The sequence below is a fragment of the Cervus canadensis genome, chromosome 17, assembly GCF_019320065.1.
Source record: "Cervus canadensis isolate Bull #8, Minnesota chromosome 17, ASM1932006v1, whole genome shotgun sequence".
Taxonomy (NCBI): Eukaryota; Metazoa; Chordata; class Mammalia; order Artiodactyla; family Cervidae; genus Cervus; species Cervus canadensis.
Genome location: NC_057402.1, coordinates 7,838,191 through 7,863,686, shown reverse-complemented (window position 1 = coordinate 7,863,686; position 25,496 = coordinate 7,838,191). Strand labels below are relative to the sequence as shown.

Below are 25,496 nucleotides of genomic sequence, written 5' to 3'. Positions count from 1 at the left end.
GTGACTGCAGCCATGAAATTAAAAGAAGAAAAGCTTGGAAGGAAACCTATGACCAACCTAGACAGCATATTAAAGAGCAGGTACAATACTTTGCCAACAGAGGTCCCTTTACACAAAGCTATGGTCCTTCCATAGGTCATGTTCGGGTGTGAGAGTTGGACCATAAAGAAAGCTGAGCACTGAAGAATTAATGGTTTTGAACTGTGGTGTTGGATAAGAGTCTTGAGAGTCCCTTGGACTGCAAGAAGATCAAATCAGTCACTCTGAAAGGAAATCAATCCTAATATTCATTGGGAGTACTGATGCTGAAGCTGAAACTCCAGGATTTTGGCCACCGGATGGGAAGAGCCAACTCATTGGAAAAGACCCTGATGCTGGGAAACATTGAAGTCAGGAGGACAGGGGGGCGAGAGAGGATGAGATGGTTGGCTGGCTTCACCGACTCAATGACGTGAGTTTGAGAAACCTCTGGGAGATGGTGAAGGACAGCACAACATGGGGTGCTTCCATCCATGGGGTCTCAAAGAGTCAGACACCACTCAGTGACTAAACAATAACATTTGATGAGATTGTGATCATGTGTAAGTTGTATGCAGATGACACCACCCTTATGGGAGAAAGTGAAGAGGAACTAAAAAGCCTCTTGATGAAAGTGAAAGAGGAGAGTGAAAAAGTTGGCTTAAAGCTTAACATTCAGAAAACTAAGAAGATCTGGTCCCATCACCTCATGGGAAATAGATGGGGAGACAGTGGAAACAGTGTCAGGCTTTATTTTTGGGGGCTCCAAAATCACTGCAGATGGTGACTGCAGCCATGAAATTAGAAGACGCTTACACCTTGGAAGGAAAGTTATGACCAACCTAGAGAGCATGTTAAAAAGCGGGGACGTTACTTTGCCAACAAAGGTCTGTCTGGTCAAGGCTATGGTTTTTCCAGTGGTCATGTATGGATGTGAGAGCTGGACTGTGAAGAAAGCTGAGCGCCAAGAAATTGATGCTTTTGAACTGTCCTCCAGGCTACAGAAAAGGGAACAGATTTTCCTTCCTCATTGTGAAATCTCAGCCCTGCTGTACTGGTAGACCAGCTGTCCCTGCCAGGATGGAGGCTCTTGGATTGCTGCCTGGTCTCTTGCATAAATGCCCAGGCAGCACCACGGGATCCTCTGTGGGTCACTGGGAATAATACAAGTTACAGGGGATGAGGGTGTGTGTGCTCTACATGTGCTCCTTGCTTCCAGGTCCAATAAATCCTTACAGGCTTAGACAATACCTACATCCTGTTCTACTGTGCGGTTTGCTTTATGTAAAATATTTACCATCAAAGCAATTACCACTAGACACATAGATGGCTGGTGGAAAAGGTTATAGTCAGACAGATACTAGCATCCACTTTCAGACAAGTGCTGAAAACAAATCTGTAATCCTTTCTTTACCACAACATCTTAAGGGAGCTCTAGAATGGAGGAAAATCAGGCCTGTTCTCCTTCCAGGAACAGACCAGAGCCTGAGTAGGCACGTCCAGCTCTGTCCAGCATCCCCTGTAGGGGCAGCCAGGTCCAGTGTGAGAAGCCCAGGCACAGACAGGAGGGCTCACTGTGCCCTGATGTGTGCCCTCCAGCACATCACCGCAAGTCCAGGCTGCAGGTTAGCTTCACGTCTGTAAGACGCAGGTAAACCAATTCCTACATCACATTCTAGTTGAGCTGGTGTAGAAAAAAATAGTAATAAAACAGGCACTGAGTGTCAGGGCCCAGGGAAAGTCGCTCCCAAACGGGCCTCCATGGCATATTGATTGCTATGAACTGAAGTGAGTTAAGAAAGGACCATTGAGCTGCTGTGGGCACTGCTCTCAATTCCAAGGTATCTCTGAGTACACTGGCAATTATGGCTTGTCGGTGGCTCAGTGGTGGAGAATCTGCCTGCCCAGAAGGAGACCCGGGTTCAACTCCTGGGCCCAAAAGAAGGAAACAGAAACCTACTGCAGTATTCTTGCCTGGGAAATCCCACTGACAGAGGAGCCTGATGTGCAACAGTCCATGGTGTCAAAAAAGAATCAGACACAACTTAGTGAGTGAACAAAACCAACATGCAAGCAGTTGGCCCTGGTGGCTCTTATGCATGGTTTTCACCAGATCACCAGCACAGATCCTCGGAGCTCAGCCACCTGGACTGCACCGGGACCTGCTATGGGAGCTATGGAGGCAACATGGACACTCCTCTGACCCAGCCCCCTCGTGTACAGATCCACAGAGTGCACGGCTGCTAAAACTAGAACCATCCAAGCTCAAGAGCCCTTGTTGTCTTTTGGGGTTTTCACAGGTGCTGAATTTAGCAAGCCATCCCTGGAAGTGTCCCTGCTCAGTTCACACAGCGCACGGAGAGATTTCCCTCCTGTTCCTTAGCCGCACGTTCCTGCGTGCTCAGCTAAAAATGAATAATCTGGGAATCATGGACAAATTCTTAGAAAGATATAACCTTCAAAGAATCAATGAGGTCTTTATCTTTCTGGCTTACTTCACTCTGTATAATGGGCTCCAGTTTCATCCATCTCATTAGAACTGATTCAAATGAATTCTTTTTAATGGCTGAGTAATAATCCATGGTGCATATGTACCACAGTTTCCTTATCCATTCGTCTGCTGATGGATATCTAGGTTGCTTCCACGTCCTGGCTATTATAACCAGTGCTGCGATGAACATTGGGGTGCATGTATATAGTATACTAACGCATATATATGGAATTTAGAAAGATGGTAACGATAACACTATATGCAAAACAGAAAAAGAGACACAGATGTACAGAACAGACTTTTGGACCCTGTGGGAGAAGGCGAGGGTGGGATGTTTGGAGAGAACAGCATCGAAACATGTATATTATCAAGGGTGAAACAGATCACCAGCCAGCCTGGATGCATGAGACAAGTGCTCGGGGCTGGTACACTGGGAAGACCCAGAGGGATGGGGTGGAGAGGGAGGTGGGAGGGGGGATTGGGATGGGGAATACATGTAAATCCATGGCTGATTCATGTCAATGTATGGCAAAAACCACTACAACATTGTAAAGTAATTAGCCTCCAACTAATAAAAAAAATGGAAAAAATAAAAAAAAAGAATCAACAAGGAAGAAATAGAAAATAGGAACAGACCAATTACAAATAACGGAATTGAAGATGTGATTAACAACGCTCCAACAACCAAAAGTCCACAACCAGATGGCTTCAGGGTAGGAATCTATCAGACATTTAGAGAAGAGCTAACACCTATCCTCAAACGGTTTTTTCTTTTATAATTCAGAGAGAAACACTCCCAAGCTCTTTCTACAAGGCCATCATCACTCTGATACTACAGGAAGACAAAGATGTCACAAAAGAGAAAATTATGGCCAAAATTACTGACACGCAAGATGCAAATATCTCTCAACAATATACTAGTAAACAGAGTCCAACAACACATTAACAGAAAACAACACCGTGATGAAGATGGATTATCCAGGGATGCAGGATTCTTTAATACGTGCAAATTAATCAACATGACACACCATATCAAGAGATTAAGAAATAAAACCTATATGATCATCATAATTGATAAAGAGAACATTTTTTCGTTCTATCTGAATTTCAGAAATTATTTGGAGAGAACTCTAATCAATGAAAACAGCTACTTGGAAGATCCAAGAAATTAAAATTATAGAAACCTACTCATCCTGTGTTGAAACCTACTCATCCTGTGTTGAAACCTACTCATCCTGTGTTGGAGTAGGAAATGGCAACCCACTCCAGTACTCTTGCCTGGAAAATCCCATGGAGGGGGGAGCATGGTAGGCTACAGTCCACGGGATCACAAAGAGTCGGACACGACTGAGCAGCTTCACTTTCACACATCCTGTGTAGTTTTATTCTAGTGATCAGAAAACTGGTACAATGCCATGACCTGTTCCCAGCGTCCCACACAGGCCAAGTGTTCCAGATCCAAAGGCCAGGGTGAGAGAACTCAAATGTCCCAGTTGGATGAGTGGAGCCTAAAGCTGCCTTACCCAACTTATAAGTACAAGTTTCCCCCACGTGCAATGTTCCCCCATTCCCTAGAGTACAATCTACCCCTGGGCTGTGGGAGCTCACAGGACTCCCCTCACACAGGACTGAGGTCTAGGGAAGGCAGAGCTGTGGTCTAAAAGTTAAGGCTTCTCCTGTGCCTGACGGCTGTGGCTGCAGGTGACTGACAGCAACTGACTCCCCTTATCCCCAGGTGTCCTGTCCCAGGTGCAGCTGCAGGTTCCGGCCCAGGACTGGTGAAGCCGTCCCACACACTATCCCTCACCTGTGCGTCTCTGGTTCCTCCATACCAGTGGTCACTGGGGAGTTGGATCCACCAGCCCCCAGGGAAGGGGTAGAGTGGATGTGAGCCGTCATTTCTGGTGGCAACACTTACTGCAACCCACCCCTCAAGAGCCGCACCTCCATCTGCAGAGACACATCCAAGAACCAGCTCTCCCTGCAGCTGATGTCTGTAACCAGCGAGGACCCAGCCGTGTATTACTGTGCAAGAGACATCATGGGGGGAGGTCAGTGTGAGCCCAGAACCAAGCCAGCCTGCAGGAGACAGGCTGGGGGATGCAGGGGTGATGCTCGGGACTCACACTTGTTTCCTCCCCAGGAGCAGGTGCAGATGGAGGTTAAGGGCCGGTTTCCTGCAGGATCTGTGATTTCCTCTACAGTCAGTACTTCCCCTTGGGGAACATCTCTGGCCTCAATATTCTTTTTTATCTCTTAGTTCTTTGACCTATAAAGATTTGTTGGAATAAGAGAAAGTCATTTTCTCCTGCAGAAAAGCAGAGTCACTTGCTGACACTTTCTTCTGTCGCCAAGTGCCAAGTAATTTCCAAATCTATGGAGGTAAGTCAGCTACATACATGCAAGGGACTCTACGGGGCTCAACAGGGCAGCTCAGCACAGGGCAGTGAGCAAGCCTGCCAGGAGGTAGCAGCACGACGCACATGGTGGACATCAGGCAGAGAGACAGACCCTGCTGCTGGTGGTGTTGTCTGCACACTTGCTCACAGCATCAAGCTCAGGGGGCACTATGAAAAGGCAAGGATCCACACCAAACCTTGGTTCAAACTTGCAGTATGTGCACGTGCACACATAGACACACACACAGATACACCAAGGGGATTTACTAATAAACCCTTCATCACGTCCATTATCCAGGCGTCATTTGAGAGGAGGAAAATCCTCTCAGCAATCAGAAATGAAGCCTGAGTCTGGAGTGGAGACCTGACCAGGACATCTATTTCTACAGGGGTCAGAGGTGTTGAAGCGATGAGGGTCCTGCTCACAGGAGAGGCTCCTGTGGGTTCAGTCTCACACCTGCATCAAAAGAGAGAAAACAAGTTTCTTATTGAACCTCCAGTGTGTGGGCAGAGGAGAAAACAGGATTAAGCCTTAAGGGGTCAGTAGTCATGAAAACACAGAGTCTGACATTTCCTTCTTCTTAGCCACTATAAGAAAGGATGAAAGAAAGCAGTAAATGATCACTAAAGGTGGCATAACCCAAGTCCTTAGAAAACAAGAGGACTGCTGACCTGTAAGCAAGCAATGATAACATTAAATTCATGATGGGATTAGAGGAAGGTTTAGCCCAGAAACTTGGGTGCTAGGTGTCCATTGTGTAAGGTCATGGCTTGTTTTGAAGGTCTTGGGTCTGCTGTGTGTTCCTACAATGAAGAGAGTCCACCATATCTAGGAGAATCTTCATTTTAAAGGGCTGTATTGAAGTACAGAGCTGAAAAATTGATGTAAATGAAATGTGCTGCTGGAGAAGAGTCTTCAGTTTCCCTTGGACTGCAAGGAGAGCAAACCAGTCAATTCAAAAGAAAATCAACCCTAAATATTTTTGGAAGGACTGATGCTGATGCTGAAGCTCCCATACATTGGCCACCTGATGCAAAGAGCTGAGCCATTGAAAAAGACTCTAATGCTGAGAAAGACTTCAGGCAAAAGGAGGAGGGGAAGATAGAGGATGTTGTGGTTAGATAGCATCACTGGAGATACTGGTGCACGGAGGAGCTGGGCGTGATGCAGCCCAGAGGTTTCAAAGAGTCAGACATGACTGAGCACATTTATCAATGTCTTATCATTTCTTGTATGAGCTCTTGTGCAAAAGTGTGCAACATTTTGACATACTTAATTTTAATTATAAATATTTTCCACAGACTTCCTTGTAATTAAATGAAATGACATTTCAAATTAAAAATACTGTGGTGTGAGGACACATCTTCACACATTGAACTGACAGACTGAACTCACACACTGAACTCACAGATCCTAGTTTGGACACAACACATCTGTGCACAGAAGAGGTCCATGAACCTGGGACCTGTTATATTTCCTTCTGTGAGAACATGAAATTATATGTGTCTCCTAACTCCACCAGCTCATGGTGTCTAGGTCAGATGCGGGGCATCTCTGCAAATGCAGGCCCTGATGCCCCTTGGTGAGTAGCAACAGTCTCTCCTGCTCCAGGTGTCGGATGCCACACCTTCCCTCCCCTGTTCCACAGCATCAGCTCACTTCTCAGGTCCAGACCAGAGAGTCTAGATGTGTCCTGTGATTCTTGCTCTTCCTGCTTTGGTTGAAGGTCTTATTACCTACACATGGGCAGCGCAGGTTCTTTCTGATTTAATTTACTCACTCATATGATTGAAAAGATAGAAGATGTCTCAGGAGGCCTTACAAATAGCTGAGAAAAGAAGACAAGTGAAAGGCCAAGGAGAAAAGGAATGATATACCCATCTGATAGTAGAGTTTCAAAGAAGAGGAAGGAGAGATAAGAAAGACTTCTTAAGTGAACAATGCAAAGGAATAGAGAAAAACAACAGAATGGGAAAGACTAGAATTTTCTCTTCAAGGAAATTAGAGATACCAAGGGAACACTTCATGCAAAGATGGGCATAATAAAGCACAAAAATGGTAGGGACCTAACAGAAGCAGAAGATAGTAAGAAGAGGTGGCAAGAATACACAGAAGAGGTATAGGAAAAAGATCTTCATGACACAGATAATCACAATGGTGTGATCATTCAGCTAGAGCTAGATATCCTGGAAAGCGAAGTCAAGTGGGCCTTAGGAAGCATCACTACACACAAAGCTAGTGGGAGTGATGGAATTCCAATTGAGCTATTTCAAATCTTAAAAGATGATGCTGTGAAAGTGCTGCACTCCATATGCCAGCAAATTTGGAAAACTCAGCAGTGGCCACAGCACTGGAAAAGGTCAGTTTTCATTCCAATTCCAAAGAAGGGCAACACCAAAGAATGGTCAAACTAGTGCACAATTGCACTCACATCACATGCTAGCAAGGCCATGCTCAAAATCCTCCCAGCGAGGCTTCAACAGCACATGAACTGAGAACTTCCAGATGTACAAGCTGGATTAGAAAAGGCAATGGAACCAGAGATCAGATTGCCAACAACATTTGGATCATAAAAGAGCAAAGAATTAAAAGAAAAAATCTACTAATGCTTCATGACTATGCTAAAGCCTATGACTGTGTGGATCACAACAAAGCATGGAAAATTATTAAAGAGATGGCAATACCAGACCACATCACCTGCCTCCTGAAAAATGTGTATACAGGTCAAGAAGCAATAGCTAGAACAGATCATGGAAGAAGAGACTGGATCAAGAATAGGAAAGGAATGAATCAAGGCTCTCTATTGTCACTGTGTTTATTGAACTTACATGCCTTGTACATCACACAAATGCCGAGCTATAGGAATCACAACCTGAAATCAAGATTTCCAGTAGAAATAGCAATAATCTCAGATATGCAGATGACACCACTCTTATGGCAGAAGCCGAAGAGGAACTAAAGAACCTCTTGATAAAGGTGAAAGAGGAGAGTGAAAAGGCTGGCTTAAAGTTCAACATTCAAATTACTAAGATCATGGCATGAGGACCCATGACTCATGAAATATATAGGGAAACAATGGAATCAGTGAAAGAATTTATTTTCTTGGGGTCCAGAATCACTGTGGATGATGACTGAAGCCATGAGACTAAAAGACACTTATTGCTGGGAGAAAAGCTCTAACAATCCTAGACAGTGTATTTAAAAGCAGAGACATGACTTTGTCAGCAACAGTCCATATAGTCAAAGCCTTGGTTTGTCTGTTAGTCATGTAAGGATGTGAGAGTTGGACCATAAAGAAGGCTGGGAGCTGAAGAACTGATGCTTTTGAACTGTGGGACTCTTGAGAATCTCTGAGACTGCAAGCAGTCTCAAGGAGATCAAACCAGTCCATCCTAAAGGAGATCAGTCTGAATATTCATTGGAAGGACTGATGCTGAAGCTGAAGTTCCAATACTGTGACCACTTGACAGGAAGAGCCAATTCATGGGAAAAGACGCTGATGCTGGGACAGATAGAGGGCAGGAGGAGAACGAGATGACAGAATGAGATGGTTGGATGGCATCAGTTTGAACAAGCTCTGGGAGATGGTGAAGGACAGGGAACTGGAGTCCCTGGGGTCACAAAGAGTCAGACATGACTGAGCAACTGAACAGCAACAACAACCAATATTATGGAAAAGACAGAAGCAATATGGTCCATTTAGGACTCTCCTCATGAAACGGGATGGAGGATAGGGCTTTTCATAGACAGCAGTTTCCAATTCAGCCGATACACAGCTGAGATCCCTGGGCTGAGGGAGAGCTGACCTGCCCCAAAGCTGCAGTGTTGACATCTCAGGAAGGAGTGGACCAGGGTCACACGGACAGGGTGTCAGTCAGAGATGGGGACTCACACCGGTCTTTTCTGGCTCCAAGAGAGATAGCACCACTGATGGCAGCACTCACCACCCCCGGAAAACCCACCTAAAGTCCAGACACGAGGTGACGGCTGTCATCCCCAGTCTACATGCTCACAGCCGGGATGCAGGTGCGAGGCCACAGCCTCAGGGCCACAGGGAGATGGGAGAGCTGAGCTCTGCTCTCCGGCACTGCTGACTCAGAGGACCTCAGGCTCAGTCCAGGACACGGAGACCCTGGGCTCGGGAAAGCTGCTCTCAGTGGGGTTTCCAAGGGAACCTGCTTCCTGACGAGGGGCTTTCCTCTGACCATGCCGCCCTCACACAGCACGCCATTCACTCTGAAGGTTTACCTCCACGAAGCATGTGTGTCCTCTCACCACTGTGGTGAGGACTATGCTCCCTGAGCTCCCATCTCACGGCAGGGACACAGAGAGGAAGAAATAAGCACTTGGAGGAGGAGGGAGTGTGTTCAGAGTGAGCAGGGCACCTGCCCAGCATGTTGGAGCACTGAGGAGCTCCCGGGAGCTGTCTGTCCTCAGTCTGTAGTAGCCTTGGGGTCCGCAGTGTCCACATGCAGGGTGGGGGTCCTGAGGTTCACAAGCTGCTGCAGACACTGAGTTGTGCACAGGACAGTGTGGGACAGCCCACTGGGCAACTCAGCCATGCTGGGAAGACAGGCTTCTCAGCAGAAACGTCTACTTTGTCCACAAAGTTAATGCTGTGTGTAATTACTGTGAATAAACCATCTCCAGAGTGATTCTTGAGGGTATTTAAACTGTTCCAGATGAAAAAATATTCATAGAAGGTAAGGGAAATATAAATGCTTTGGGAATTCTGATAAACATTAAGTTGGACTCAACTCCATTTGAATTCAATGTGATTATTACTTGTATATTTTGTCTCTAATGTTTGAATATGGAGTAAGCAAACATAAGCTAATCAGAAAAGAAAAAAAAAAAAAAACAAGAGTTTGTGTCTCACACCTGGGTGGTCCCTGAATGTGTGGTGGGCTTTTGTTGAGTGAAGGTAAAGACCTCCCTGGGGTTAAAGTCTCTTCCCAAAATCTGCCATTGTTCCCTGACAGCATCATTTTTCCCGAACAACCCTCCCTCATCATTCCATTCCTCCATAAACAGCCTTCCTGGCAGGGGGAGGGGGACCGCAGGAGAGGCTGAGTTCTCTGATTGAACAGTCAGCGTCCTCCTCACGGGGCGAGGCCCATAGACTGAACCTCCTTTCACTGCTTTCTGCTTTTTATGCAGAGGCCCCTCCCACATGCAAAGATCCACTCAGGTCACAGGCTGGAAACAAAGCACCAGGTCACTTAAATTCAGGCTCCTCCTCAGGCTTGAAGAGATTTCAGGAGCGGTGACTCTCATCTGCTCGAAGATGAACCCACTGTGGACCTTCCTCTTCGTGCTGTCAGCTCCCAGCGGTGAGTGTCTCTGGATCAGACATGGGCACGTGGGGAAGCTGCCTCTGAGCCCGTGAGTCACCGTGCTTCTCTCTGTCCACAGGGGTCCTGTCCCAGGTGCAGCTGCAGGAGTCGGGACCCAGCCTGGTGAAGCCCTCACAGACCCTCTCCCTCACCTGCGCTGTCTCTGGATTCTTATTAACCAGCTATGCTGTAGGCTGGGTCCGCCAGGCTCCAGGGAAGGCGCTGGAGTGGGTTGGTGTTATATGCAGTGGTGGAAGCACAGGCTATAACCCAGCCCTGAAATCCCGGCTCAGCATCACCAGCGACACCTCCAAGAGCCAAGTCTCTCTCTCACTGAGCAGCGTGACACCTGAGGACACGGCCGTGTATTACTGTGCAAAGGACACAGTGAGGGGAAGTCAGAGTGAGCCCAGACAGAAACCTCCCTGCATGGGGGCCCAGGACCACCAGGGGGCGCTCAGGGCCCACCTCGTTCAGGACTGCGCGCAGGAGCAGGTGCCCCGGGGGGGCCAGGAGGGAACTCTTGTTTGAATCTGGTTTTCTCTTCTCGCCCAGCGATTCCCTGGAAACCTCTTTTGTGTCCTCACTGTTCCATTTTTGTGGTCTATACTGCTTTCATTAATCTTTACGTAGTTTTCGTTTTGCCTCTAAGTTAGTTGTGTGTGTGAGTGTATATATATATATAGAGATAGACAGATCTGTCTGTATGGATCATATAACAACACACACATGTAATCCAATACTCAGTAATTGTGTGTTTTCTGTTTTATTTTTCTTCTTGTCAAAGAGGTCAATACAACTCTAAGTCTCACCATCAGTTTTTTTATTTATTTACTTTTTATTGAAGGGTATTTGCTTACAGACTTTTATGTTTTCTGTCAAATCTCAACATGAATCAGCCACAGGTATACATGTATCCCCTCCCTTTTGAGCCTCCCTCCCATCTCCCTCCCCAACCCACCGCTATAGGCTGATACAAAGCCCATATTTGAGTTTCCTGAGCCATACAGCAAACACCCATTGGCTATGTATTTTGCGTATGGTGATGTAAGTTTCCATGTTACTCTCTGCATGCGTCTCACCCTCCTCCCCTCCCCCCATGTCCGTAAGGCTCTTCTCTACCTGTTGCTCCATTTAGTTCCGTTCAGTCGCTCAGTCGTGTCCGACTCTTTTCGACCCCATGAATCGCAGCATGCCAGGCCTCCCTGTCCATCAGCAACTTCTGGAGTTTATTCAAACTCATGTCCATTGAGTCACTGATGCCATCCAACCATCTCATCCTTTGTCGTCCACTTCTCCTCCTGCCTTCAATTTTCCCAGCGTCAGGGTCTTTTCCAATGAGTCAGCTCTTCTCATCAGGTGCCCGATGTATTGGAGTTTCAGCTTCAACACCAGTCCTTCCAACGAACATCCAGGAGTGATCTTCTTTAGGATGGACTGGTTGGATCACCTTGCAGTCCAAGGGATGCTCAAGAGTCTTCTCCAACACCATAGTTCAAAAGCATCAATTCTTCAGTGGTCAGCTTTCTTTATAGTCCAACTCACACATACATACACCACTACTGGAAAAACCATAGCCTTGACTAGATGGACCTTTGTTGACAAAGTAATGCCTCTGCTTTTTAATATGCTGTCTAGGTTGGTCAGAACTTTTCTTCCAAGAAGTAAGTATCTTTTTATTTCATGCCTGCAGTCACCATCTGCAGTGATTTTGGAACTCCCAAAAATAAAGTCTGCCACTGTTTCCACTGTTTCTCCATCTATTTGCCATGAAGTAATGAGACTGGATGCCATGACCTTTGTTTTCTGAATGTTGAGTGTGAGGCTGTCACGGCTAACACCATGGCAGGCAGCCTAGATTAGGAGTAGGCCTGGTTTCCCAGGGTAACATAATTATCAGGCCTCCTGGAGCCAGCCAATCAACATATGCCTAGCCAGAATAAAGGGAACCTATCAGGGGAAAGCTGAAAGCCCCATGTTGGGCCAACAAAAATTACCTTGCAACTGTGTAACCAATCCGCTTACGCCAGCTACCCACTGTGTAAGCAATCCAATTGCGCCAACTACCTGCTGCTTATTTTGACCTAATAAATACCCCAGAGAACTGGGGCTCGGGGCCTTTCGTTCTCACACACCTGGTGAGGGTGGGAGGCCCTGGCTCGAGTCAGTAATAAATTCGCTATTGCAAGTTGCATTGTTTCGAGGAGTCTTCTTTCCCGACCGGGGACTCAGACTACAGGCAGAACATTGAGCTTTAGGCCAACTTTTTCACTCTCCTCTTTGACTTTCATCAAGAGGCTCTTTACTTCTTCTTCACTTTCTGCCATAAGGGTGGTGTCATCTGTATATCTGAGGTTATTGATATTTCTCCTGGCAATCTTTATTCCAGCTTGTGCTTCATCAAGCCCAGCATTTCTCATGATGTACTCTGCATATAAGTTAAATAAGCAGGATGACAATATACAGCCTTGACATATTCCTTTTCCTATTTGGAACGTCTGTTGTTCCATGTCCAGTTTTAACTGTTGCTTCCTGACCTGCATACAGGTTTCTCAAGAGGCAGGTCAGATGGTCTGGTATTCCCATCTCTTTCAGAATTTTCCAGAGTTTATTTTGATCCACACAGCCAAAGGCTTTGGCATGGTCAGTAAAGCAGAAACATGTTTTCCTGGAACTCTCTTGCTTTTTCGATGATGGGGTGGATGTTGGCAATTTGATCTCTGGCTCCTCTGCCTTTTCTAAAACCAGCTTGAACATCTGGAATTTCTTAGTTCATGAGCTCTTGAAGCCTGGCTTGGAGAATTTTGAGCATTACTTTGCGAACGTGTGAGATGAGTGCAATTGTGCTGCCCTGTAAATAACTTCTTTAGTACCAGTTTCCTAGATTCCATTTTCTCCATTACATATACATTAGAATATGATATTTATCTTTGCTTTCTGGCTTACTTAACTCTGTGTAATAGGTTCTAGGTTCATCCACCTCATCAGAAGTGATTCAGATGCATTCCTTTTTATGGCTGAGTAATATTCCATTGTGTATATGTACCACAACTTCTTTATCCATTCATCTGTCGATGGACATCTAAGTTACTTCCATTATCTAACTATTGTAAATAGTGCTGCAATGAACACTGGGTTACATATGTCTTTTTCAAGTTTGGTTTCCTCAGGGTATAATCCTAAGAGTGAAGTTTGGTCATATGGTGGTTTTATTCCAATTTTTTCATGGACTCTCCATACTGTCTTGCTGGAGAAGGAAATGGCAACCCCCTCCAGTATTCTTGCCTAGAGAATCCTGTGGACGAGGAGCCTGATGGGCTGCTGTCCATAGTGTCACACAGAGTCAGACACGACTGAAATGATTTAGCATGCATGCATGCATTGGAGAAGGAGATGGCAACCCACTCCAGTATTCTTGCCTGGAGAATCCCAGGGATAGAGGAGCCTGGTGGACTGCTGTCTATGGGGTCGCACAGAGTCAGACATGGCTGAAGCAACTTAGCAGCAGCAGTAGCATACTGTCTTGCATAGTCGCTGTATCACTTTACATTCCCACCAACAGTGCAACAGCATTCCGTTTTCTCCATGCCCTCTCCAGAATTTATTTGTAGGCTTTTTGATGATGGCCGTTCTGATGGTGTGAGGTGATATCTCATTGTGGTTTTGATTTGCATTTCTCTAATAATGAGTGACATTGAGCATCTTTTCATGTGTTTGTTAGCCATCTGTATGTCTTCTTTGGAGAAATGTCTGTTTTGGTCTTTTTCCAACTTTTTGATTGGGTTGTTTCTTTCTGGTGTTGAGTTGTGTGTGCTGCTTGTATATTTTGGAAATTAATGCTTTGTCAGTTGTTGCATTTGCTATTATTTTCTCCTGTTCTGAGTGTTGCCTTTTCACCATGCTTATAGTTCCCTTTGCTGTGCAAAGGCTTTTAAGTTTAATCAAGTCCGACATGTTTACTTTTGTTTTTATTTCCATAACTCCAGGAAATGGGTCACAGAGTATCATGCTTTGATTTTTGCCATCGAGTGTTCTGCCTATGTTTTCCTCTAAGAGTTTTATAGTTTCTGGTCTTACATTTAGGTTTTTAACCCACTTTGAGTTTATCTTTGTGTATGGTATTAGGAAGTGTTTCTGATTTTATTCTTTTACATGTAGCTGTCCAGTTTTCCCAGCACCATTTATTGAAGAAGCTCTCATCGCTCCATTGGATATTCTTGCCCCACTTGTCAAAAATACGGTACTCCTAGGTGCATGGGTTTACTTTTGGGCTTTCCGTCTTCTTCCATTGTTCTAAATTTCTGTTTCTGTGCCAGTACCATGCTGTCTTGATGACTGTAGCTTTGTAGTATAATCTGAAGTCAGGAAGGTTGATTCCTTCGACTCTATTCTTCTTTTTCAAGACTGCTTTGGCTATTCAGGGTCTTTTGTGTTTCCACATGAATTGGGAAATATTTTGTTTTAGTTCAGTGAAAAATGCCCTTGGGAGTTGGATAGGGACCACATTGAATCTGTAGATTGCATTTGATAGTACAGTCATTTTCACAATATTGATTCTTCCCACCCAGGAACATGGAATATCTCTACATCTGTTTATGTCATCTTTGATTTCTTTCTTCAGTGTCCTATTGTTTTCTTTGGAGAGTTCTTTTGTCTCCATAGGTAAGTTTATTCCTAGATATTTAATTCTTTTTGTTGCAATGGTGAATGGGATTGATTCCTTAATTTCTCTGAGTTTTCATTGTTAGTATATAGAAATGCAAGTGATTTCCGTATATTCATTTTGTATCCTGCAGCTTTGATAAATTCACTAGTATGCTGTCATAATTTTCTGATACTATCTTTAGGGTGTCCTATGGAGAGCATCATGCCATCTGAAAACAGTGAGAACTTTACTTCTTCTTTTACCATCTAGATTCCTTTTATTCTTTTTCTTCTCTGATTGCTGTAGCTAGGACTTCCAGAACTATGTTGAATAACAGTGGTGAAAGAGGGCACGCTTGTCTTGTTCCAGATCTCCAGTTCATTTGAGGCACTCAGTCACATCCGACGCTTTGTGACCCCCTGGGTTGCAGCACGCCAGGCCTCCCTGTCCACCACCAACTCCCGGAGTTTACACAAACTCATGTCCATTGAGTCAGTGATGCCACCCAACTGAAAGGCTGCTGAACCATGAAAGAGGCTGGGATTCTTGGCCTCTGGAGGAGAAGAAATCAATCCAGGGCCAGAGACGAGGCTTGATCGCTCAGAGCTTTGGTGTAATAAGCTTTTATTAAATTATAAAAGAGATAGAGAAAGCTTCTGACATATACATCAGAAAGGGGCAGAAAGAGTGCCCCCTCGCTAGTGTTAGCAATGGAGTTATATACCTTTTAATTAGTTATTACAATGAATCAAAAGAGTGTCTGGAGGTTGTAAAGATCTTACCAAACCCACTCCAGTAATTTACATTTTAAGATAACACAATTAGCCAGAGGGTTTTCAGGAAGGAAGAACTGTCCTCAAGCAGGATACATTGTTGTTATAGAATCCTTTTCACACAGTTTAAACTGAGTTTTTTGTTGTGTAATCATCAGTTCCAGGCTTAACGATAAAAACGTTTTATGCGACTAAGACTAAGGAATGTTGGGGGGCGGGGGGGAGTTTGTCCTTTCCACCTGCATGAGAAGTCCAGCCCAGCCCCTTATCTCCTCCTCAAGAACCTCAGAGCACTCTATCCTTGGGGACCCCAGAGTTCTCATCAACCAGCCTAGGAACTGACTCCCTCAGAACCATCTCATCCCCAGTCGTTCCTTTCTCCTCCTGCCTTCAATGTTTCCCAGCATCAGCGTCTTTTCAAATGAGTCAGCTCTTTGCATCAGGTGGCCAAAGTATTAGAGTTTCAGCTTCAACATCAGTCTTTCCAATGAATATCCAGGCCTGATTTCCTTTAGGATGCACTGGTTGGATCTCCTTTCAGTCTATGGAACTCTCAAGAGTCTCCTCCAACACCACAGTTCAAAGCATCAGTTCTTTGGGATCAGGGTTCTTTATACTGCAACTCTCCCATCTACACATGACTACTGGAAAAACCACAGCTTTGACGAGACAGACCATTGTTGGCAAAGTAATATCTCTGCTTTTTACTATGCTGTTTAGTTTGGCCATACTTTTTTTTCCAAGGAGCAAGCGCCTTTTAATTTCATGGCTGCAGTCACCATCTGCAATGAATTTGTAGCCCAAAAAATAAAGTCTGTCACTGGTTCCAATTGCTTCCCCATCTATTTTCCATGAAGAGATGGGACCAGATGCCATGATCTTAGTTTTCTGAATGTTAAGTTGTAAGCCAACTTTTTCACTCTCTTTTTTCACATTCATCAAGTGGCCTGATCTTAGGGGGAATGCTTTCAGGTTTTCACCACTGAGAATAATGTTTGCTGTAGGCTTATCATATATGGCCTTTACTATGTTGAAGTGGTTCCTTCTATGTCCATTTTTGAAGAGTTTTAATTATAAATGGATGCTGAATTTTGTCAAAGGCTTTTTCTGCATCTATTGAAATAATCATATGGTTTTTATCTTTCAGTTTGTTAATATCATGCATCACATTGATTTATCTGCACATATTGAAGAATTCTTGCATTCCTGGAATAAACCCAACTTGATCATGGTGTATGAGCTTTTTGATGTGTTGCTGAACTCTGTTTGCTAAAATTTTCTTGAGGATTTTTACATCTATGTTCATCAGTGATATTGGCCTCTAGTATTGTGTGTGTGTGTTGTCTTTCCTGGTTTTGTTATCAGGGTGATGGTAGAATGAGTTTGGAAGTGCTGATACCTCTGCTATTTTTTGAAAGAGTTTTAGAAGGATAGGCACTAGCTCTTCTCTGGGCATACCAGACCACCTGACCTGCCTCTTGAGAAACCTGTATGCAGGTCAGGAAGCAACAGTTAGAACTGGACATGGAACAGCAGCTGGTTCCAAATAGGAAAAGGAGTATGTCAAGGCTGTATATTGTCACCCTGCTTATTTAACTTCTATGCAGAGTACATCATGAGAAACGCTGGGCTGGAAGAAGCACAAGCTGGAATTAAGATTGCCAGGAGAAATATCAATAACCTCAGATATGCAGATGACACCACCATTATGGTAGAGAGTGAAGAGGAACTAAAAAGCCTCTTGATGAAAGTCAAAGAGGAGAGTGAAAAAGTTGGCTTAAAGCTTTACATTCAGAAACCTGAGATCATGGCATCTGGTCCCATCACCTCATGGGAAATAGATGGGGAGACAGTGGAAACAGTATCAGACTTTTTTTTTGGCGGGGGCGGGGGGGGGGGCTCCAAAATCACTGCAGATGGTGACTGCAGCCATGAAATTAGAAGACGCTTACTCCTTGGAAGAAAAGTTATGACCAACCTAGAGAGCATATTAAAAAGCAGAGACATCACTTTGCCAACAAAGGTCTGTCTGGTCAAGGCTATGGTTTTTCCAGTGGTCATGTATGGATGTGAGAGTTGGACTGTGAAGAGAGCTGAGTGCCAAAAAATTGATGCTTTTGAACTGTGGTGTTGGAGAAGACTCCTGAGAGTCCCTTGGACTGCAAGGAGATTCAGCCAGTCCATCCTAAAGGAGATCAGTCCTGGTGTTCATTGGAAGGACTGATGCTGAAGCTCAAAGTCCAGTACTTTGGCCACCTCATGTGAAGAGTTGACTCATTGGAAAAGACCCTGATGCTGGGAGGGATGGGGGCCAGAGGAGAAGGGGGCAACAGAGGATGAGATGGCTAGATGGCATCACCGACTTGATGGGCATGAGTTTGAGTAAACTCCGGGAGTTGGTGATGGACAGGGAGGCCTGGCGTGCTGCGATTCATGGGGTCGCAAAGAGTCAGACATGACTGAGCGACTGAACTGACTGAAATGTTTAATAAAATTCTCCTGTGAAGCCATCTGATCCCGGGCTTTTGCTTTGGGGAAGATATTGATTATAACTTCAATTTCAGTGCTTGTAATTGGGTTATTAATCATTTCTTTTTCTTTCTGGTTCAGTCTTGGAAGATTGAACGTTTCTAAGAATCTGTCCATTTCGTCCAGGTTATCCATTTTACTGCCATGTATTTGTTCATAATAGTTTCTTACAATCCTTTGTATTTCTGCATTCTCTGTTGCACCTCGCCTTTTTCATTTCTTATGTTATTGATTTCATTCTTCTTTCTTTTTTCTTGATGAGTCTGGCTAAAGGCTTGTCAATTTTGTTTATCTTCTCAAAGAGCCGCCTTTTAGTTTTATTAATCTTTACTATTCTTTCTTTCAATGCTTTTTAAATTATTTCTGCTCTGATGTTTATGATTTCTTTCCTTCTGATAATTTTACTCTTCTTTTTCCAGTTGTTTTAGGCATAAAGTTTGGTTGTCCGTTGGATGTTTTTCTTGTTCCTTGAGGTAGGATTGTATTGCTATAAACTTCCCTCTTAAAACTGCTTTTGCTGCATCCCATAGCTTTTGAGTTGTGTTTTCATTGTCATTTGTTTCTAGAAATATTTTGATTTCCCTTTTGATTTCTTCAGTAACCTGTTGGTTATTTAGAAATGTGTTGTTTAATCTCCATGTGTTTGTGTTTCTTACAGTTTTTTCTTGTAATTGATATCTAGTCTCATAGCATTGAGGTCAGAGAATGCTTAATATGACTTCAATTTTCTTAAATTTACTGAGGTTTGATTTGCGACCCAAGATATGGTCTATCCTGGAGAATGTTCCATGTGCACTTGAAAAGAAAGTGTATTCTTCTGCATTTAGATGGAATGCCCTGAAGATAATCTATCTAATCTCAGCATCTCTTCTAATGTATCATATAAGACTTGTGTTTCCTTATTGATTTCCTATTTTGATGATCTGTCCATTGGTGTAAGAGGGGTGTTAAAGTCTCCTACTATTATTGTGTTCCTGTCAGTTTCTCCTTTTATGTCTGTTAGTGTTTGTCTTATGTATTGAGGTGCTCCTATGTTGGGCGCATAGATATTTACAATTGCTATGTCTTCCTCTTGGACTGATGTCTTGATCATTATGCAGTGTCCTTCCTTATCTCTTGTAATCTTCTTTATTTTAAGGCCTACATTGTCTGATATGAGGATTGCTACTCCAGCCTTCTTTTGCCTCCCATTTGTATAGAATATATTTTTCCATCCTCTCACTTTCAGTTTATGTGTGTCTTTGGGTCTGGAGTGAGTTTCTTATAGACAGACTGTATATGGGTCTTATTTTCATATCTGCTCTCCGACGGTGTCTTTTGGCTGGAGCATTTAGTCTATTCACACTTAAAGTGATTATTGGCATGTATGTTCCTGTTGCCGTTTCCTTAGCTGCTTGTGGCTCACTGTGTAGACCTTCTATCCCCCTGTGTTCCTTGACTGTATACGTCCCTATGAAATTTGCTGTGCAGTTGGTTAGTCTATTTATACTTAGAGTGATTATTGGCATGTATGTTCCTGTTGCCGTTTCCTTAGCTGCTTGTGGCTCACTGTGTAGACCTTCTATCCCCCTGTGTTCCTTGACTGTATACGTCCCTATGAAATTTGCTGTGCAGTTGGTTAGTCTATTTATACTTAGAGTGATTATTGGCATGTATGTTCCTGTTGCCGTTTCCTTAGCTGCTTGTGGCTCACTGTGTAGACCTTCTATCCCCCTGTGTTCCTTGACTGTATACGTCCCTATGAAATTTGCTGTGCAGTTGGTTAGTCTATTTATACTTAGAGTGATTATTGGCATGTATGTTCCTGTTGCCGTTTCCTTAGCTGCTTGTGGCTCACTGTGTAGACCTTCTATCCCCCTGTGTTCCTTGACTGAACACGTCCCCATGAAACTTGCTGTACAGCTGGTTTGGTGGTGATGAATCTTCTTAACTCTTGCTTGTCTGAAAAGCTTTTTATTTTCCCACCAACTTTGAATGAGATCCTTGCCAGGTCCAGTAATCTTAGTTATAGATTTTTCCTTTCAGTACTTTCAATATATCCTGTCATTCCCTCCTGGTCTGCAGAGTTTCTGCTGAAAGATCACCTGTTGCGCATACTGGGTTTCCCTTGTATCTTACTTGTTGCTTCTCCCTTGCTGCTTTTAGTAGCCTTACTTTGTGTTTAGTCTTTGCTGGTTTGATTAATATGTGTCTTGGGGTGTTTCTCCTTGGGTTTATCCTGTATGGGACTCTTGGTGCCTATTGGGTTTGATTGAATATTTCCTTTTCCATATTGGGGAATTTTTCAACAATAATCTCTTCAAAAATTTTCTTATACCCTTTCTTTTTCTCTTCTGCTTAGGGGACTCCTATAATTCGAATATTGGTGCATTTGAGATTGTCCCAGAGGACTCTGAGACTATCCTCAGTTCTCTTTATTCTTTTTTCCTTATTCTGCTCTTCAGAAGTTATTTCCACCATTATATCTTGCAACTCATTGATTCGTTCGTCCGCTTCAGATACTCTGCTATTGATTTCTTCTAGAGTATTTTTAATTTCAATAATTGGGTCATTTGCATGTTTACTCTCTAAGTCGTTAATTGCTTCTTGCATTTTTTCCATTTGGTTTTCAAGGTTTTGATCACCTTTACTATCATTATTCTGAATTCCTTTTCAGCTAGTTTGCCTATTTCCTCTTCATTTATTTGGAATTCTGTGTTTCTAGCTTGTTCTTTCATCTGTGTAGTATTTCTCTACCTTTTCATTCTTTTTTTTTTTTAGTTTATCATATTTGACGTCTCCTTTTACCAGGCTTCAAGGCTGAATTTTTCTTCCTTTTGGTTTCTGCCCTCCTAAGGTCGGTCAAGTGGTTTGTGTGAGATTCATATAGGGTACTACTTGTGCTGAGTTTTTGTTTGTTTGTTTTACCTCTGATGGGCAAAGCTGAGTGAGGTGGTAATCCTGTCTGCTGATGACTTGGCTTGTATTTTTGTTTTGCTTGTTGTTTAGATGAGGGGTCCTGCTACTGGTGGTTGGGTGATGCCAGGTCTTGTATTCAAGTGGTCTCCTTTGTGTGAGTTCTCACTATCTGATACTCCCTAGGCTTAGTTCTCTGTATTCTAGGGTCTTGGAGTCAGTGCTTCGACTCCAAAGGCTCGGGGCCTGATCTCTCATCAGGAACAAAGATTCCACAAGTGGTTCATTACGGCATTAAGTGAGATTAAAACAAACATCCAAAAACGAGAAACCAAATATGAACCCCAGAAAAATGGCAGTTACAAAATCAGGCAAATAATAATTACAATGATGGAATAGACACATATACATATATATCCATGAGCAAAGTCAAAACAATCCAACAAAAATAGAGGACCATAGGTTGACCTGGAGAACAAAGGAATTCAAAAACTATGTTTACCAGTTAAGAACAAAACTAACTAAAGCACAAACTGGAAAACAAAACTAAAGCAAGGTGCCAAATGTGGAATAGAGCAATGAAAATAGAACTAACAAGTATTTTGAGGGGAAATGGAAGAAAGAATGAATACATAAGCAAAGTTAAATAGAGGTAGATAAAGAAGTTTTATATACACTAAAGATTAACTGCAAGGGGAAAAGAACAGTAGGAAAAGCAAACAAACAGATAAATGTAGAAAAAATAATAATAGGTTTAAAAAATTAAAATTAAAAAGAGAGAGAATAAAAGGAAAATTCCCTAGAACAGCTAGAGCTGAACATAGAAGCAGAAATTTATAACAACAATAAAAAATGTGACTGCAAAAAAAAGGGGAGTGGGGAGCTTAAAAGTTTCATTAGATTTCATAGCGCTGATAAAATCAACAACTATAGCACGGAGGAAAACAAAAGGAAAAAAAAAGGAAAAATCTAAAAGAATCTACAGATCAAGTGTAAACATAAGAATAACAGACGCTTTTCTTGAGTCACTTCTATCAGAGTCCTTTCCCTTGCTGGGTGTCCTCAATACCTAGGATGCGCTCCGACACTGCTGATCTCCGGCCCTGCTGTCGGGGCAGCTCAGATCCTAATCTGGTACTTCTCCTCTGTGTTCTTGCCTCCAGTGTTCACAGCTATCAGAACTAGTGCATTTTCTTTTGCGGGAGCTCTCAGTGACCTTTTATGTATTCCATAGACACAGAGTCTGCCTAGTTGATCATGTGGATTTAACCTGCAGGTTGTACAGCTGGTGAGAAGTTTCTGGGTCTTCTTCCTTACTCACACTACCCCTGGGTTTCAACTGTGGTTTTATTTCCACCTCTTCATGTGGGTCGTCCACTGGGGTTTGCTCCTGAGGCTGCCCTGGAGGACTTGGGCTTGCCCCTGTGAGGGCCAGGTGTGGAGGTGGTGCAGCCAATTGGGTTGCAGGGGTTCTGGCCACACCAGGTACTCAGGGGAGTTGGCAGCTAGGGTAGCAGGAAATATAGTGCTCTAGAAGGGTATGGCAGCCAGTGTTGGCCAAAACACTCCAGGATTCTTGCCTGGAGAAACCCCCTCCCTGACAGACAAGCCTGGCAGGCCACAGTCTACAGGGTCACAAAGAGTCGGACACTACTGAAGCAACCCTGCACGTAGAGATCCCAGAGTTCTTTTGTCTGTGGCAGCTCTGCCCCAGTGAGAGCTGGGCATGATGGTGGCAGAGCTGCTTGGCTTGTGGGGACCCTGGCAGCTCCGAGTGTGCAGGGACACAGACTGCGTCCACCGCAGGAGTTATGGCCCTACCAGAGTCTTATTCTGAGTGTCTTGTAGCTTCTGATCAGAAGGCCTCTTTGGCCAGTCTTTCTCCATAGCTCCACCCGTTCAGGCACTTAGAGGGCTCCCTTGCCTAGGGCTCTTCTCTGTTGTTCAGCTTTTCAGTCAGATAGAGGGATCCCCCTGCCTAGGGTCCTACTCTGTAGATCGGTGCGTCAGGCGCTTGATGGACCACCCTCTCTATTATTCAGCAGCCAATACTGGTGTCTGGGGAAAGAGAGGCTTTGGTTATGGCTCCACCCCTTACACGTGACTCAGCAGTATCACTTTGCTTCTCTGGCTGCCCAGCTTTCCTCCACAGGCACTTCCCACCGTAATCTCTTCCCTTACAGCCCCTCAATTCGACTCTCTGCCGTCAACAGCAGCCCTCGCCCTGGGATTGATCCACAATCCCTATAGTCCAGCTCCCAGCCACTGCACCTTCCAGGGGACCTGCATCCCTGCCCAGTGTATGTATGGCTGTGGCAAGGACTGCCTGATTCTCTTTCAATTAGGCTGTCACAGATCAGTTGTTTCACTCTCAGCCTTAAATGTTCCTCCTTGACTCAGACAATTGCCCTAATGTGGAGAGCAGACCCCTGCTTCAGTTCCCCCACCTGCTGAGGGCAGACCCAGTCCTATGAACACTCCTGTTTTTCCCCCTAGTTCCTTCATCCTACCGAATTTTGCGTGGGTCTATATATCTTTTCTGTTGGTCAGGTACTCCTGTCCATCTCAGCAGATGTTCTGCATGCACTTCTTTTTCAGAAGGTGTATTCCTGATGTATGGGTGGATAGAGATATGCTCCACCTCCACCTACTCCTCTGCCATCTTGTTCTCTCCCTACTGATTCTAATTTTCATTGAAGTAGGGATACTTTTATACACACACACACACACAAAATATACTAATGACACCAACTCTATGGCAGAAAGAGAAGAAGAACTAAAGAGCCTCTTGATGAAAGGGATAGAGGAGAGTGAAAAAGTTGACGCAAAACTCAACATTCTGGAAAATTAAGATTATGGCATCTGGTCCCATCACTTCATGACAAATAGAGGGGAAAAAAATGGGAACAGTGACAGACTTTATTTTGGGGGGCTCCAAAATCCCTGCAGATGATGACTGCAGCCATGAAATTAAAAGACGCTTACTCCTTGGAAGAAAAGTTATGACCAAGCTAGACAGCACACAAAAAAGCAGAGACATGACTTTGCCAACAAAGGTCCGTCTAAGTCAAAGCTATGGCTTTTCAGTAGCCATGTGTGGATGGGAGATTTGGACCGTAAGGTAAACTGGGAGCCAAAGAATCGATGTTGAGCTGCGGTATTGGAGAAGACTCTTGAGAGTTCCTTGGACAGCAGGGAGATCCAACCACTGCATCCTAAAGGAAATCAGTCCTGAATATACATTGGAAGGACTGATGTTGAATCTGAAACTCCAATACTTTGGCCACCTGATGCAAAGAACTGACTCATTTGTAAATACCCTGATCCTGGGAAAGATTAAAGGCAGGAGAAGAAGGGGACAACAAAGGATGAGATGGTTGAATGGCATCACCGACTCGATGGACATGAGGTTGAGCAGGCTCAGGAGTTGTTGGTGGACAGGGCAGCCTGGTGTGCTGCAGTTCATGCGGTCATAAATAGTCAGACACAACTGAGCGGCTGAACTGAACCGACTGACACACATATTACTCAACAGTTAAAATTTTTTTCTGCATCATTTCTCTTTTCTCTAAGGAATTCAGTAAAACAGTTGAGTCTCACCATAATTTCAAAACTGTTAATTATCCTAAAAGAAAAGATGAGATATTTAAACATTTTTAATTTTTGTTTTGTTTTTGTACATGAAGAAGCCACTTACCCTCCTTCTTACAGTCAAACTGCAGTTAGAAGCTGCAGCATGCAGTGTTAAAGACTCTAGTATCAGAGATCCCCAGGGCTGCATATTCAATGTTTATCATTATTGACAGATTCTGTATTGCAAATTCACCTATATGCTAGGTTTATTGGCACCTTAATATAAATATCATCACTTTGTGTACTTATATAGACATTTAAATATGCATTTTTATATATGCACTCTTCATCTGAATGCCGAGTTCCAAAGAATAGCAAGGAGAAATAAGAACAACATCCTCAGTCATCACCACAAAGAAACAAGAGGAAAATAATAGAATGGGAAAGACTAGAGATTTCTTCAAGAAAATTAGAGATGACAAGGGAATATTTCATGCAAAGATGGGCAGAATGAAGGACAGAAAAGGTATGGATGTAACAGTAGCAGAAGATATTAAGAAGAGGTGGCAAGAATACACAGAAGAAGTATACAAAAAAATATATTAATGACCCAGATAACCACAATGGTGTGACCACTCACCTAGAGCCAGACATCCTAGAGTCAGAAGTCAAGTGGGAGTTAGGAAGCATCATTACAAACATAGCTAGTGGAGGTGATGGAATTCCACTTGAACTATTTCAAGTCCTAAAAGATGATGCTGTGAAAGTGTTGCACAAAATATACCAGCATATTTGTAAAACTCAGCAGTGGCCACAGGACTGGAAAAGGCCAATTT

The 25,496-nt window shown here is 43.8% G+C and overlaps 1 gene segment (V, D, J or C); it reads left to right on the top strand.

Annotated features, from left to right (window-relative positions):
• The first annotated feature begins 10,161 nt into the window (after positions 1 to 10,161).
• The window catches only part of LOC122455150, a 31,370-nt gene continuing 16,035 nt past the window's right edge, over positions 10,162 to 25,496 (top strand). The window contains 2 exon segments of the V gene segment in view: positions 10,162 to 10,242; positions 10,325 to 10,632. Of these exon segments, the coding sequence occupies positions 10,197 to 10,242; positions 10,325 to 10,632 (354 nt within the window).